At 39.9% G+C, this 15722-nt stretch overlaps 2 protein-coding genes across 2 annotated transcripts; both read right to left on the bottom strand.

Moving 5' to 3' along the window:
- Positions 1–13186: 13186 nt before the first annotated feature.
- Positions 13187–14509, bottom strand: LOC6578906. Its single transcript, XM_002004769.4, has 3 exons — positions 13945–14509; positions 13742–13891; positions 13187–13677 (listed from the first exon to the last, which is right to left on the bottom strand). Exons 1-3 carry the CDS (start codon positions 14002–14004, stop codon positions 13336–13338), a joined length of 552 nt encoding a protein of 183 aa, XP_002004805.3. The 5' UTR covers positions 14005–14509; the 3' UTR covers positions 13187–13335.
- A 148-nt stretch (positions 14510–14657) lies between these two features.
- LOC6578905 lies at positions 14658–15556 on the bottom strand. The gene is made up of 3 exons (XM_002004768.4): positions 15394–15556; positions 15171–15323; positions 14658–15118 (listed from the first exon to the last, which is right to left on the bottom strand). Exons 1-3 carry the CDS (start codon positions 15460–15462, stop codon positions 14774–14776), a joined length of 567 nt encoding a protein of 188 aa, XP_002004804.2. The 5' UTR covers positions 15463–15556; the 3' UTR covers positions 14658–14773.
- Between the last annotated feature and the right edge of the window lie 166 nt (positions 15557–15722).

Here is a 15722-nt window from a genome sequence, read left to right as displayed (position 1 = left end):
AACGACCAGCTACAACAACAACAACACAAGCTGACAGCAGCAACATGTTGCTGGCAACTGTAAGAGCGGCTACAATTGCAATGCTTCAGTGCTTAGCTTGGCAGTACAGATAATTATGATGATAATGATAATGATAATGATGATGATGATGATGTTGATTATAATGGCCAAGGCGCAACAACAAAATATAATTACACACGGCAGCAACAACAACAACAACAGCAGCAGCAGCAGCAGCGAGACAGACAGCTGTTTTAATTGATGTTGATTGCTATCAGCAACATTTCGCTGCTGTTGCTGTTGGTGCTGCTGCTACTGCTGTGGTTGCTCTGGCTGCTGCTCTTGCTGTTGGTGTTGTTGCGGTTGCTGTGGCTGTTGGTGTTGCTGCTGTTGTTGTCTCGCACGTTGAGCTCCTCAATTAGAATTCTTTTATTCGTTTGCTTTCGATTGGTTTTTCCTTTCAATATATATTTCTTTCTTTTGTTGTTTGTGGCTTTTAACCCCAAGCATAACATAAAACGTTGCATGTCAAAATCGCGTTAAACTTTTTTCTTTTTTGCTGTTGCCTTTCAAATTATGCATTACACGAACCGAAAAAATAATAAAGAAAATGTTGCTTAAATAATAACTAAATCGAAAGCGTTGTCAAGTTGTTTGTTTGGCGTGTTGTTGGCTCAACGCGGCGCCAACAGGCGCACGGCCAAAACTTGACACGCCCAGCGCATTAGGCTGCCGAATGTTGCATGCCACGCTGCAATGCCGCAACGAAATTGAACGAAAGGAAACGAGCGAGAAAAGAAATGCAAGAAATGTGTGCGGAATTGACAACAAGTTTTTGTGGTTGTTTAACATGCACTTAAATGGTTGAAAGCAACAAATTAGTGATCTTTTGTACTGTGCCCAAGTTTACATTGTTGTCATATTTTCAGTAAATTAAATTTGGATTTGCTAAAATATAAATATAAATAAAATTTATATATACTTTGAAATATTTTTTGTTTGCCCCGAAAACTCAGTTATTCATGCTTTGCTGCTTCCAATTATGGCTGCCTTTTGCATTCATATTAAATGATAGTCGACTCTTTGATTCCATTCTATTTATGGAAATCTCTTGCCTGGAGCAAACACTAATGGCTGCCCTTCCAGGCGATTGCATTGATGGCTGCTGTTGCTACTGGAAATTCGCCGAATGAAAAGGAAGCAATTTGAGAGCGAAAAACTTTTGCGTCAAATTCACACTTGTTGGCAATTCGCCTAAACAGCGTAATGCGCCATAAATCTGTGTAACGGCACTTTTCATAGCTACTTTGCGCAAAATGTGTTCTATATTAGTATTATTATTATTATTTTTCTCATTATTTATGAGCAGCAGCAGCAGCAGTTTATTGAAATGGAAATGAGCTATTGTTGTTGTTGTTGTTGCTGTTGCTGTTGCCTTAATTGACCATAGACGTAGCCACATGCTCGTATTGTTAGCGCTTTTTATAGCAAATTGCATTTGCACGTTTTAAATAATTTGTACAGTGCATAATTGAATATTTGTAGCACGTGCACACAATAAAAGGTCGGATTGCAAGCAAAGCGTATATTGTTAGTTAAGCTGTCAGCGCACGAGTGGCAATTAATTCAAAAAGCCAGCCAGAAATGACAGCAAATAAATGCCATAATTTTCATTTTATTCAAATGACAAACGTCGACGCTGACAGTCGAGCCAAGATAAATCATTGGCGGCAGTGCGGCTCGACGGCAGCGCTGGGCTTCTGTGTGCTACAATTTGCACAGTTTAAGCTTTTAAATTTTAATTAACATTTGAATTGTGCGACCCTCGAGGCTAAATATTGCCAAGCAACAACAACAACAGCAACGGCAACGGCAAAGCCAAAGCGCAAAGTGAAAACACGCCACGCTCTCTTCCACTCGCCGCACTTGAAACTCCAAACTCGAAAAACTCCACTTCACTCCACTCCACTCCACACTCCACACACCACACGCTGCACTTAGCCCCAGCAAAGCAGAGCGAACGACAGCAGCAGGAGCAGCCATGTTTGTTTATGGCGCTCATGGCGCGCTCAAGCGAGACAGCAATATGTTGCTTATGCGGCTGCTGGCTTTGGGACTCTGCGACTGCGCTGCGCATGCAGAAAATGAAGAAGAAAATACAACAAAAAATTGTAAAAAGCAACAACAACGAACAGTGGATTAGTTGCTGTTGCTGTTGCTGCTATTGCCTTTTGCTTTTGGCTTTGCCTCGCCTCTTAAATGTTTAAACGATTAAGTCGAATTTTAATTTAGCCGCAAAACATAACACGATTTTATACCCAGACAAATATACACACGCACACACAAACATACAGAGGCATACACAGGCGTATGCCTAGGCACAGTTGCAAACAGCCGTTTGTTGCCGGCGGGCGCGGACTAAACTAACAGAAATGTAAAGCAGGCAATAAAGTGGCAACACGCTGACTTTTGCCATAACTAACCGAAACAGTTGGGGGCGTGCGTTTGGTGCCGTCACTCTCACAACTTCTCTCTCCCCCCGTCTGTCCGTCCATCCTTCCAGTCGTCCGCTTCCCGTCTCTGTCCAGCGCGTTGGATGAATGAATAAACGAGCTGTGAGCCTTAAGCCGAGGCCAACTGGGCTTGCGACTTGGTCTTTTGGCCTGGCTGGGGCTCATTAATGTTTAAAGTGTTTTATGATATGCATAATTGCTTGTACAGATAATAAAGTTTTGCCGCTCGAGTGAGCCAACAGCGCCTCCTGCTACACTTACTTCGCCTGCGCCTCCTACTGTTCCTCCTCGTTGTCTCACTCTCCTCATCCGCCTCATTCCAGACATCCATTCACTTAATTAAAATGCAAATGGAAATTCTTCAAATAGCTGGCATTCTCGACCAGCTGTGCGAGTGAGAGCGCAAGTACATGGTCAGTGGGCAGAGTAGGCGGACATGATGATGACATGTTGTTGTCTTGCTGCTTCCCCAATCTCAATCGCACACGCAAACACACACAGACACACACACACACACATACAATTGCAGGCGGCGCATGCGGAAATTTTGACTCACTGTTATTGTTCTTCCTCTTCTGCTTGCCCATTGTCTTTTGTTGCTGTTTGGAAGCGGCTACCGAGTTTACGACGCGTGAACGGCAACTCATCCGCACAAAAGAGGCGACAAAATACACAAAGGGAGAAGGAGAAAGGGGAAGAGCAGCAGTATTGAGCCTTAACTGGAGGGGAACACACACATACACACATACACACACATACACACATACACACATACTTACGCACTCTCACCCATACGTTCGCTTAGGTTGATCTTGCGCTCTCTTCCCTTCGCTCTTGCCGCTCTTCTATGTTCTACCTTTTATTATTGTCTTGTATTGTGTGTACCGAGGCACATTTCCAGTGAATTTTTCGATGATATCTTTGAATGTTAACATTCACAAAAGCGTAAAGATTGCTGCCCTTGTCCCTGTCTCTCTCGGCCTCTTCTCCTATCACAGCTTGCTGCTGTCTCTCTGTTGGTTTCATTTTCCCCCTCGTCGAATATCGGGCCTTTTTTATAGGCACTTTTAGTGTCGGGCTCGAGTTTGTGTTGCTGTTGTTGTTGTACGGGTCTTTGGACCCTTTTTTTCGGCATCCATGTGTCGTCGTGTCTGCCTGCGCCTCTATAAATATGTGTGTATCGTGTGTGGTGTGTGTGTATGTGTATGTGTGTGTATGTTAAGTGAAATTCTTTTGTGTCGACAAGCGAAAATAAAATTCACACAGTGCGAAACGTGTCCGATATAAAGAAACAAAAAGAAGAGCAGCAGCAAAAAAAAAAAACTCATTTCTACACAATGGATCTGACTGGAATCGAGCTGGAACCTCCGCATGTTTTGTGATAATGTCGCACTGCTCGCACTCACACACCTAGCCAGCTCTCTCGCTCTATACCTGAGCCAATCTGTGCTGTGAGCGGTCATTGAAAAAAAAAGGTGCAAAGACAGCAGCGGCGGCGGCGGCGACAACAACAGCAACGAGCATTAAGTGAGTGAGTGAGAACAGCAACAACAACAAAAACAACAACAACAACTGTCTACAGAATACACCCAATGACAAGCTGCTCGGCAATTTGACATAATTTATACGTCAAATTACTGCAAATTGATGCTAAATGGCTTCAAATTGAATTGACGGGCGAATAACAGAGCAAAGCAGAGGGAGTGGAAACGAAATACAAAAAAAAATTGAAACAAAATAAGAGAAAAATATCTATATATATACAAAATAAAACAACAACAACCACGAGAAAATCGCCAATGTAGCGCCCGCTGACGAGGCGACAACAACAGCAACAACAACAACAAGAACAGCAGCAGCAGCCGCTGCTCGTCGGCGTTTTGTGCACTCAAACGAAAACATTTTCTGTTTTCAGTGGGGCGTCATTGTGGTTGCTGTTGTTGCTGTTGCTGTCGCTGGAAAGGGGGCAGCTAACGTGGGGGCGAGCGGACGTGCTGCACTCGAGTGTTGCACACCTTTCGCCTGACTTGACGGAACTTGACTCAACTGAACTCTACTCTGAGCTGGTTAACTGCCTGCCCCAGTCGACTCTGCCTGGTTGCAGATTCCGTCGTCGAATATACATACATACTTATAGGCAACAGCCGAACAGCACAGCAAACTTATCTTGACAGCCAACGGAGCGCTGCACCTCAGCACTTTGTAATGATGATTGCGCCCAACGGCAACAACAATAACAACAGCAACAACAACAGTAACAACAACAATGGCTATTGCAACAATTGCCGCACATGAACTTCAATTGCCAAACTAAGGGAAACAAAGCGAACCTCATTTATTTCTATCTCAAAAGATCGAAATACGTGAAATTTCAAACAAAACGTTAATCAAGATGTGAAACGAGTTTTAGATGTAGTTCCTTGAAAACTCGGAACTAATATATAAATTGATGAATGTGCAATCAAATTCTTGATTTGTATTGTAACTCTGAGATTTTGTTTTACTTATATTCTTAATCTGTATAATTCATAAAATTATTATTTAGCTGAACTTTATATTATATATTGAGAGAGTACTAACTATTGATTGAATCAATATCTGGTATCTTTATATATACATATGTATGTAAGTTCTTATGAAATTCACAGAGTAAGTCTTAATAAATTAAATTGTTGGCTGTTTCATCAATATTATGGGCTGTATTCCCCAGAGAAAAATAACTATGCTGTCATAAATCTCTGCTTCAACAGAATTGAATTGCATTTTCTTTAAGCATTTCCTTTAAATTCCATTTAAATTTTCCAATTCCTTTTTAATACATAAGCTAAAAGTTTGTTTAATCTGTTAATACTTGATGCTAAATCTTTCTGTTTTCTCTACTATCTTTGCAGGTATGTCTCTTTTAATGACAGCGATAGTTGTGCAGGAAGTTGGAAAATAGAAAGACAGAGAGAGAGGGGAGTGAGAAAGAAATAGACATCTCAATTGTGGTGCTTGGCAAAGGCCAGCCAACTCGTCGCCGCCTTTCACACCTTTTTCTTGTGCACTCACACCCACGCGCACACCCACTGGCTGATTCAGCTGCAGCTGACAAAGAGGTAAAAGGAAAATCAATTTTCAGCATAAAGAAAACAGAAAAGAAAATAGAGAGAGCGAGAGAGGGAGTGGGAGAGTGAGAAAGGGAGAGGGAGCGAGTAGGAAAGCAATGAAATGTGCCGTGGCCATAAAATGCAACTGTCAACGAAAAAAAAAGCACAAACTTTGCTCGTTGTTGTTTAACAATTTGTTGTTGTTGTTGTTGTTGACGTTGCAACGCGCTGGCAAAATATTGAATTCAATTTAAAGCGCCAGCGGCGTTCATAAATCTTCAACAGCATGTGGCAGAGTAGAAAGGCCCAGCACAAGCAAAGTGAAAGAGCCAAGCGAGACAGAGAGAAAGAAAGGGGAAGAGAGAAGAATAGGAAGAGAGGGAGAGAGAGAGATGGCAAGAGTTGAAGATTATGGCCCTGGCTTTTATTTTGCAGGCTTGGCTCATTGGCTTGATTATGGTCAAGGGGCTGCGCGCGCGGCAAGTGGCCGCAAATTGTGGCCCTTGCCACAGACGCGGCGGCAACAATGCAGCCAAAGGAAAAAGTTGCAACACTTGAAGTGTTTTTCTTTTTCGTTTTTTTTTTGTTTTTTTTTTGTGAATGAAAATTAATTTCAATTAAGCGTAAGCTTAAGTGGGCAACAGGTATTAAAAGCATTTAAAGCACTTTAATCGCCTGGGAATTGTAAGCTGATGAAATTTTAGAGCTGCAACTAGGCGGAAGGCAGTTTGATTATATTTGACTGATAAAGTAGCGCCGTCTCTCTTTGCCTCTCCCCCTCTCGCTCTCTCTCTCTCTCTGTGAAAGCTTTCAGCCAAATTAATTGCCAATGGCAATTTGGCCAGACAGCGAGAGCTAAAAAGAAGTTGATTTCATGCAAAACCCATCATAAATTAACGCTGCAAAAAGAAGTAAAAAAAAACTTGTCGCACTTTGATTACTTGCCACCAAAAGTGCTACGTGTGCGTGTGTGTGTGTGTGTCATGCAAATCTTGACTAGTAGCTGCAACCAAATGAACATGGGGCCGGGCCAGGGCATGCAGACGTTGTGGCAACTCCTCCGTTCCGCTGCCTGCAAACTCGCAAATTGTTCAACTTCATCAGACAGAAGGCAGGAGAAGCCAAGCAAAAACTGTATACCTACATATATGTATGAGAATGTGTGTGTGTGTGTGTGTGTGTGTGTGTGTGCTGCCTTGCCTGCCTTGGCTTGCCTGGCAGTTACTTTACTTCTCTGGCTCATTCTTCTCTATCTTTTGTTGCCCTTTTGCGCTGCAACATAAAAACCAAAAGTATGCTGCAGCCAAAAGGCCCCGAGGACACACAGCAAAAAAAAAAAAAAAAAGCAGATAGAGTATAAAGCACTTGAATAACAGCAGCAGCAGGAACAGCATCAGAGCAGACTCTAGTGAATGGAACAGGCGAAGAAAAAAGTGCTCTAGCGGCTGTTTCCATTGAACGCAGCGAGAGATACATCGCTCCGGTTCGGTGTTTAAGATCTCGGATGAAAAATGTGCAAATCACAAAACTTTGAACTGCGAAATGTTAACTTGGCTCCACAATGTTAGGCAATTAACATTTCTTTCGGTCGACAGCTAAATTGTTGTGTGAAATGTTAACGATGAGCTGTTAAGGTGGAGCTGTTAATGGCTAACAAGTGATATGGAAGGGGCAGCTCTTAAGTTGCGTATGTAGCAGATGTAGGCTGTCTGTTAATATAACAGCTTAGTTGATGTTTGAGCTGATGTGATATATGAGATGAATATACAATATTATTTGATGTGGAATAAAAAGACTTACAAGGGATATATTTACATATAAAAATATAATAAATTTAATAATAAATATAATATATTTAAAATATATAAACAAATCAATGACTTAACATAGCTTATAAATACAGCTAAATTTGATGTAAATCAGCTAACAGTTTTAGTGTGATTCAATTGTCAATTGTGTTGTGTTTGCTTTTCTTGACGTTAATAATGTCATGTAACAATCATTTAACAGTGACTTCTTATATCTTAATAGTTGCCTTATACGGTATATAAATTTTAAATATAGACATATATTTCATTTAAGTCACTTAACAGCTTCATAACATAACATATATAACGAGCGTATAAATTGAATAGATAGCTGCGCTTACTAATTTAACAGCTGTTTAACATAATACGCTTATGTTTTTCATAAGAGAGATTATACATCTTGCATAAAGTCTTTATCTTAAAAGATCAAATTTCTGCTATTAATAGATTCTTGTTTTATGCCAAAAAGTTGCTTAACCTCGTCATATATTCTTGATTCATAGTGTTAATTAAGTATGAATATTAACATTAAAATAAGTTGATTGATTAATATGAATATTGAGATTGCTTGATTGATTGAGATGATTAAGGTTATTAACAGAATGACAAAATTATAAAATGGAAAAAAAAATAAAAATTAAACGAATCGAAAATCATACAATTTGGTATTTTAGCCATCAATTAATGATTTGCGTGTTTTGGCAAGTCAACACGGATTTATGTCGTTTGAAGTCACATTTGGGGCGTTGAGCCGAAAAAGTCGTGGAAATTTGTGTTAATTGCTGTCAAGTGACAATTAAACGTGCTCTCGACGTCTCTGAATGCAGGTAAAAATGACTTGATTGCAATGATTATGCCTGCTGCTGCAGCAGTGGCTGCAGTGGCTGCAGTGGCTGTGCCTGGGTCCGCACTTGATTAATTGTCGCCTTGGAATGGCGGAGAGTGCAACGGCATGAGGCATGCCGCATTCAGCATGCAGCACAAACGTCTGACGCTTGATTGACTTGAACGTGGCGCGGCTTTGGCCTCTGTTGTGGCCCATTCGTCGTCGTCGTCGTCGCCGTCGCTGTCGAACCTTTTGCTAGCTCTAGCTAGGAAAAGTTAACAAGTTTTTTCCTTTCTTATATTATTTGTTTTTTTTTTTTTTTCTTCTTCTTTTGCCGTTCCACTTGACGGCAAACGAACAGCGAATGAAGACGCAAACGCAAACGCGCAAAAGGCAATCGCAATCGCGCCATAGACTAGAGTCTGGAGACCAGCAAGATTGAAGACCCAAGACCCAAAGAGCATGACTCTTGGGCCCAGCTAAATTCAACTGCATACTGTTTTTCATTATACTCGCTAGCTGTCGTGGCAAGCGGGTATATTAGTTGCAAGTGAAATGTTTGAAAATAATGTTTCAATGTTGATTAACTGTCTAGTCTATGCTAGATTATATCATTGCCTTATTAGGGGCTCTCACTCGTTTAGGGCGTGAGAGGGCGGGGCTTATATAGCTTTGACAATAGACTTGACATATCTCATATAAAGATTATGTATGCTTATATGGCATATTCTACGTCCAATCTTTAGTTGTGGGCGTGGCAAAAGGGCTACAAAGAAAATGCCGAACGTTAGTCTCTAATTAAATTGATCAAATTGATATCATTCACAGTTTAATAATAATAAGATAATAATAAATTGACAATTGAATCACAATAGAGATGCTCTAGGGCTAGACAAAACATTCTATATATACGCCTATTGGGGGTGTGGCAAAGCTCTCCATGTAGAGAGCTGGCATAGCAAAAGTTTCGCATACGAATCAATCTTGAATAACTCCAAAAATGAAATATCAACTCTAAAGTGAATGATTTTCTATGGATAAGCAAGTATTAAGCAGTCGATCATGCTCGTTCTTAGTTGATTTTCTTATATATATATATATTTTCTTAGGTGCTGGCTGTTGATGGCAAGCAATGGCAAGCCGAGGCAAGGCAAGGCAAGGCCTTTATCTAGTTGAGTCCATCTAGGCGTAGCTGTCCATACGTCTGTCTCTCTGTCCGGCTGTCCGTCTGTCCGTCTGTCTGTCCCAACAGTCCGACATGGACAACGGCGTTGACGACGAAGCGTTTGGCTGCTCATATCAGCCATGTCTATCTGTGGCACTCGCTGGCTGTCTCTGTCTCTGTCTCTGTCTCTGTCTCTGTCTCTACCTCGCTAGCTCTCTCGTATATTTGTCCATTGAAGCATGCAATTGATTGCTGCAGCAGCAACAACAACAACAGCAGCAATAACAACAACTGCAACTAGTCAGTGCCTGGCTTCCATCTCTGGTCTCTGGTCTTTTTTTTTTTTTTTTTTTTTTTTAGTATTTTCAGTCAGAGTTTGAGTTTGTGCCCGCTGCGCTTTAATTGCCTTTTCATTGCAACCCGTCGACCGTTTGGACATTGGTTTTTGGCCAAATACCCTGCTCCCTGGTCTCTGGTCCCTGGTCTGTCTCTGGCCGAGTCTTCGACTGCAGCCAGACAGACTGATGGCCCGCCAGGCCAGTTGGACTGTGTAATTTGTGGTTGTTGTTCTCAGTTAATGCATTACATGAATTTTAACAAGCTTTGCAGTCGTACAATCTATACTTCTCTCTCTCCTCTCTGCCCTCTCGCTGTCCCGCTCTCTCCCTCTGTATTTGTGTTCTCTGCTCGATTGTTTATTTTAGCCGGCATCGTTCTTGTCTGATATGCAAAAGCTCTTTGCGTACGAAATTGAATTTATTTGCAAATACGCAACAGTGTTGCAAAGTGCCAGCTGCACGGCTGACTGCCTGACGAGCAGTGTTGTTAAAGTGAATATAAAGTTGAAGGCATTTCTGCTGAAATTTTTTTAGCTGTTTATGTAAAGCTCTATATATGTATATTTAGGGATCATTATATGAGGGCAGTCAGTTATATTATCGAGATAATAAAGATTCTATGCAGGTTCTTAAGAAATTTTAATTTTATTTTGATAACGCCTATTTGTTAAATAGATATTAGATTTTATATAAGACTAAAACTATACTAAATCGTAATTATAATAATTTATATAAACAAGGCAACTTAAATAATCCGCTACATACAAATTTTGTTTTTCTCGCCTTGTCATGCTCGAAATATCAGATCAAACTAACTCTATTTAACTAGCATTACAAGTCGGTCTGGCTGAAATTAAAGCTTGCTCTGCGAGCTGTATTAGATGGTATAATTATGTTTTTCTGCAATATCAGCTTAATGTATATTTGCTCTAGCTGCGTTTACATGCTAATAAAAGAGTAATAATAATAGCTCATCGTCTAACAGTTTCGCCTGGCTATTAAATATAGCTGGCTCTGCGTTGGCTAACCAATTATTAGATGGCACATACTAATAATTATCGGCACCTCTACAACACTGGCGCACATGCACACACAGAGGGAGAGAGAGAGAGAGAGAGATTGCCAACACTAATTCGTACTCGACTCGCATAACAAGTTTTGCATTCATATATTTGACACATGCCAACACGTTTGCATTCAGCGCACCTCGTGTTGCACCTTTAGCTACACCTTTAGCCAACTTGCTTTGCGGTGTTGGCCAAAAACTAATTGGCTGCGTTTTTGGTTAATTAGCGCAGTTTCAACTGCCACCAGGCAACATATCCGTTGCCGTTGTTGCTGTAGTAGTAGTTGTTGTTGTTGTTGTTGTGGTTGCTGCTTTTGCCTTTCCCGCTGCCTATCGAAGCGCTCAAATCTCGCGCACACGCGCTTTTATTGCCACTCGAAATTGGCAGGCGATACAAAAAAAAAAAAAAAAAGAAGAAAAATACGGTTTTTGGTTGGCAGCCGCTGCAGCGGCAACTATTTTGTCTGCATTAAAGCGCTGTAATTATTTTATGCCAGATAACAATTTGATATTGTCAGACGCTGTAAAATGTTCGTTCGTTCGTTCGCTCATGTTGGTAATTCGGGCTATGCAACAGCAACAGCCAAAGCAACAGCTACGGCAACAGCAACAGCAACTGCCATAGTCACAGCACATGCGTGTGCATGCAAATTGTCGAAATGGAAACGCTACACATTAGGCTGAACCAAAGTTTGATTACAGTGTTGAGTAAGACAACTAAATATATACAACTATTTAAAGCGGAAAATGTTAAAATAAATCAACAAAATGTACCAAATAGTTAAGCTTGACTTAGTCATTATATGATACCGATCAGCATGAGTGTTAATTGCGACCAGTGTTGGTTAAGCATACAAATTAACACACAGATGCAAACAGAATTTTTTGTTGTTAAAAATATATACAAATTATATTGTTAAATATAGCTTAAAAGTTCTTACAAAACAAAAGAACAGCCAATATACAAAGCCAGTGTTGGCAAAGGTCGGCTGAAAAGTCAATTTTCTTTGAGCAGAACTACAAAGAGAGCCTCATTTATCCATTCCATAATACACATCACCTTGCTATGACTAAATTATATTAAAATAGCTAGAAGCGAAAAAAAACAGTGTTGGTAACGAATGCTGGAAAAGATCGTATGTATAAACGAAAAATTTAAGCTGAACTAGCAATTTGCTACAATCAAACAAAAACTGATTATGTGAATAGCTATACACCAGTGTTGGTAAATGTTATGCAGCAAAAAAACTAAAGTTAATCTTAAGCGGAGCTAAGCTAGTTAAGCTAAACTTTTCAACTGCAGTTACTCTGCAAACTGCATTCATAAATGTCTTAAACTGTTAAGTTCGCTGCATTTTCAGCTCATTAAAACTAAACTAATTCAAATGCCAAACGTTGGCTTTTCGCTAGTTTTGTTGCTTATTCGTTTGGTTTTTGGGTCCACTCTAATGGCAGTGCAACGGCATTTTCCATGCACACTCATATGAATAACAGACGCGAAACGCTGTGCCGACTGCCAATGCGCCTGTCAGCAGCCTGACAAGCCCCAGCGGGCAGCAACACAGGCAACAGCAACAGCAACAGCAACAGCAATAGCAACAGCAACGTGCAACAACAACAACTTGCAACAATATCAACATAGTAGCTGCAACAGCAGCAACTTGGGTCCTCGTCAGCGCTTTAACAATTTGCAATAAATTAGTTAGCAACTGCGCCAAGTTTTCACTTGAAATGCGATTCGAATTGCATTTTGCACGGCGACATTTTTGTCAGACTTTTCTTTCGTTTTTCTCTAGCCAGTCAAACATATACGTGTACATATTATATAGCTTTACCGTTAGCTTGCTTTTGGCTCGCCTGACAGTTAACACTTTTTGCCACAAGTATTTCGAGCATGTCTTGACAATTTCACACTCCATCTAACGTTGAGTTGTTGTTGTTGTTGTTGTTGTTGTTGTTGTTGTTGCTGTTGCTGCCGCGGTTGCTGCTGCTGTTACAACTGGCAACTGGCAACAGCTGGCGCAAACTAATTTCTCTACCTGCCTGCCACATTCGGCCCTTCAACAGTAAAACTCACCTGGAATGCGGCACAGCAGGCGTTTGGTTACGCCCACAAAACATGCAGCTATTGTGCTGAGATCCAGTTAAACCTTTCACAGTTGAACAGAAAATATGCTTAATGAGTCGGGTCTTATATCAAGGCTGGGTTTTTTCCTTCCCACTGTTTAATCCATCCGAAAAGTGCACTCAATATTAGATTACATCTACCTGACTAGCCAATCTGATGAGATTTGCAGTTGAAACTGGGATTTAATACCCATGGTTTTTTATGTAAGACTCAAGATAAGTCTATTAAAAGTAGAGAAAATTCTAGGATAATATGGATAATGACTATTCTGCTGATTATTCATTACTGTAATTCTATACATCAATCAACATAATCAACTTTTGCGTTTATTCTAATATCTTAGTGGTTATATACATATACACACATAAGATAGTTCTCAATAATTCTCCCATCTCACACTTCTCAACCAATCAAATTTGTATTACTTGTCAACTTTGATATCATTACAAATTCCCAATCGACCTCACCGGATACCTGAAATATTATTTTATAATATCCTTCGGGTGCAATTTCGGGTAATCCATCGCCATTGGCCACACACTTCTCCAATTTGTATTGTCCCTTGGGCCAGGGGTAGGTGTTGTCAGGCTCGGGCAGATTTGAGCAGTTTGCTAAATTCTTGTAGACAATATTTTGATAATAGGTTTCGGTATACTGTTGATATGTCTGTTTGGGCATGGTCCATGGCATTAGGGTATAATCCTTCTCGTTGCCCGAAGCGCTGCGATAACTGAACGCTTCCACCTGATAGACAGATATAATAAAATATATGGCTATAGAAATTTCATATAATTAACGAAATATTCACCATTGTCGTTTCGTCTACGTCGTAGTTCCAATCCAAATTGATTGATATTGTAAAATCACGTCCAATACGATCCAATGATGGTTCAATATTTAATTTGGATGGATCCGAGGTTTTCGCTTCAACAGAGAGTGGTTCGTAAATCCAGTTGCGCTTTAACAGGACTACAATGTAATCTAATCTTCTTTTTATATATTTTCACTTACTTCACCCAAAGAACATTTGAGCAGGAACCAAAATACGACTAGCCTTGAATTCGCGAACATTTTTAATGTCGCGCTTAAAGGTCTAACTAACTATATATAGATTACAAAGTATCATCTGATTTCGTTAATTATTGTACTTTTTTTTTTTTGTAGATCATTAACATTACTCGCAATTTTGGCTGTTAACATGCCCATAACATTCATCTGATTGCGTTCATTGTCGGCAATATTTCGTGTCAGGAACTGTAGATAGTAATCTAAAACTATAACTAATTCGAATGTAAACCTACATTTATTTGTATAACTAACTAACTTTCCGCTCTTTATTTGACAATTCGTTAATTGACTTTAGGCATCCATATACGAATATACTTATAACATGCTCATTCAATGTAACGAATTAAATCTGATTCAAATTGGGAAGATTCCCATAAACTAACATAGTTTGTTATATTAACATGAATTAACAATTCGTTAAGTTGACAAAAGTATTGTATAATCATAAGTTTTTGAGTTTTTCCGGGTATATATTCCAGTATATATAAAACCCGGCATAAACACAACTTATATAGCTGTCAAATCTAACTAAATATGCTATCGAAAATTATCGATGTTTTTAGATCAATATATTAATTATTTTGGAATTATATATATTGAATAATCAAAGCGATGTACATAGTTAATATCTGCAACGGAATATTTATTTAATATAATTTTGGAAAAATAGATTACAAAGGAAAATCCCTGAGGATTTTAATCTACACCTACTCAATTTTTCACTGAATTCTCTTTATATAACGGTCTTTTAAACTTGTCAATTTTCCAATAGCTAATAGCCCATTGCATTGCTCTTAGACACAATCTTCATGGCATGAACGAAGCTCCAGTCGACTGGGCCCGTTGCGGCGAAGAATATCTTGTAGTATCCTTCGGGCGCTATTTCGGGCATGCCATCGCCCGTTATCTGGCATTTCTCAAACTTGTAGGTAATTTTAGGCCATGGAATCTCTTTGCCAGGCTCGGCCAAATTCGAACAGCTGCCCAAATTGGCATAGAGCAAATCCTTATAGTACTCGGCTATGAATTCCGAAAATGGCTTCTGCGGCACGTTCCACGGCATCAGCTTGTAATCATCTTCGCTGCCCGTTTGACTGTGATAGATTAACACCTCGACCTGTGAGCAAATATACTGAGATAAACGTTCTGTCATGCGTTCTATAACTAACCGTAGTCGTATCATCCAGTTGGTAATGAAAGTCTAACACTGCTGAGAACGTAGGCTTCTCACGACCCTGGCGCACAAGTTCCGCCGTAAACACCAATAGAGATTCATCCGAAGTGGAGCTATTCACAAAGAGGGTCTCAGCATCCCAATTACGCTGCATGATAAGGTTAATGGGTTTGATGTTATATAACAATTGGATTATATATTTGCTTATGTATTGTTACCTCGCCGCTGCAGCTCGTTGAGAGCCATAATATTACAAAGATCCATGAAAGAACTGATGGAATATCCATGTCCCCGTCTACTTAACTTTTCGTTCTGCTGTGAAGCACATTAAGCTGGAAGCTTTTATAGCAACTGATTAGGTTGATAGCTGTTAACTCGTTGACCGGGTCATAAATTGCATAACCGACAACCAGTTAACATGGCAGTTTATCTGATTCAGTTTAATGACATTAATTAGCATTTTTACAGTATGTACTAATGAATTATATCATGATATATATTATGTGTATATGTTATGGATTATCCAAGAGGAAATCGAAAAGGACAC

Source organism: Drosophila mojavensis, unplaced genomic scaffold (genome assembly GCF_018153725.1).
Source record: "Drosophila mojavensis isolate 15081-1352.22 unplaced genomic scaffold, ASM1815372v1 contig_80, whole genome shotgun sequence".
In the NCBI taxonomy this organism is placed as follows: domain Eukaryota; kingdom Metazoa; phylum Arthropoda; class Insecta; order Diptera; family Drosophilidae; genus Drosophila; species Drosophila mojavensis.
Note: the sequence above shows the minus strand (reverse complement) of the source record. Positions and strands in the feature narration are given on the sequence as shown.

Excerpts from the sequence above, each read along its gene's own strand:
- LOC6578906 (XM_002004769.4), bottom strand. The coding sequence starts at position 14,004 with ATGTTCGCGAATTCAAGGCTAGTCGTATTTTGGTTCCTGCTCAAATGT. Across the intron at positions 13,892-13,944 it reads TCAAATGTTCTTTGGGTGAA|CGCAACTGGATTTACGAACC; the intron begins GTAAGTGAAAAT and ends GTCCTGTTAAAG. Across the intron at positions 13,678-13,741 it reads ACGTAGACGAAACGACAATG|GTGGAAGCGTTCAGTTATCG; the intron begins GTGAATATTTCG and ends TCTGTCTATCAG.
- LOC6578905 (XM_002004768.4), bottom strand. The coding sequence starts at position 15,462 with ATGGATATTCCATCAGTTCTTTCATGGATCTTTGTAATATTATGGCTC. Across the intron at positions 15,324-15,393 it reads CAACGAGCTGCAGCGGCGAG|CGTAATTGGGATGCTGAGAC; the intron begins GTAACAATACAT and ends CTTATCATGCAG. Across the intron at positions 15,119-15,170 it reads AACTGGATGATACGACTACG|GTCGAGGTGTTAATCTATCA; the intron begins GTTAGTTATAGA and ends ATTTGCTCACAG.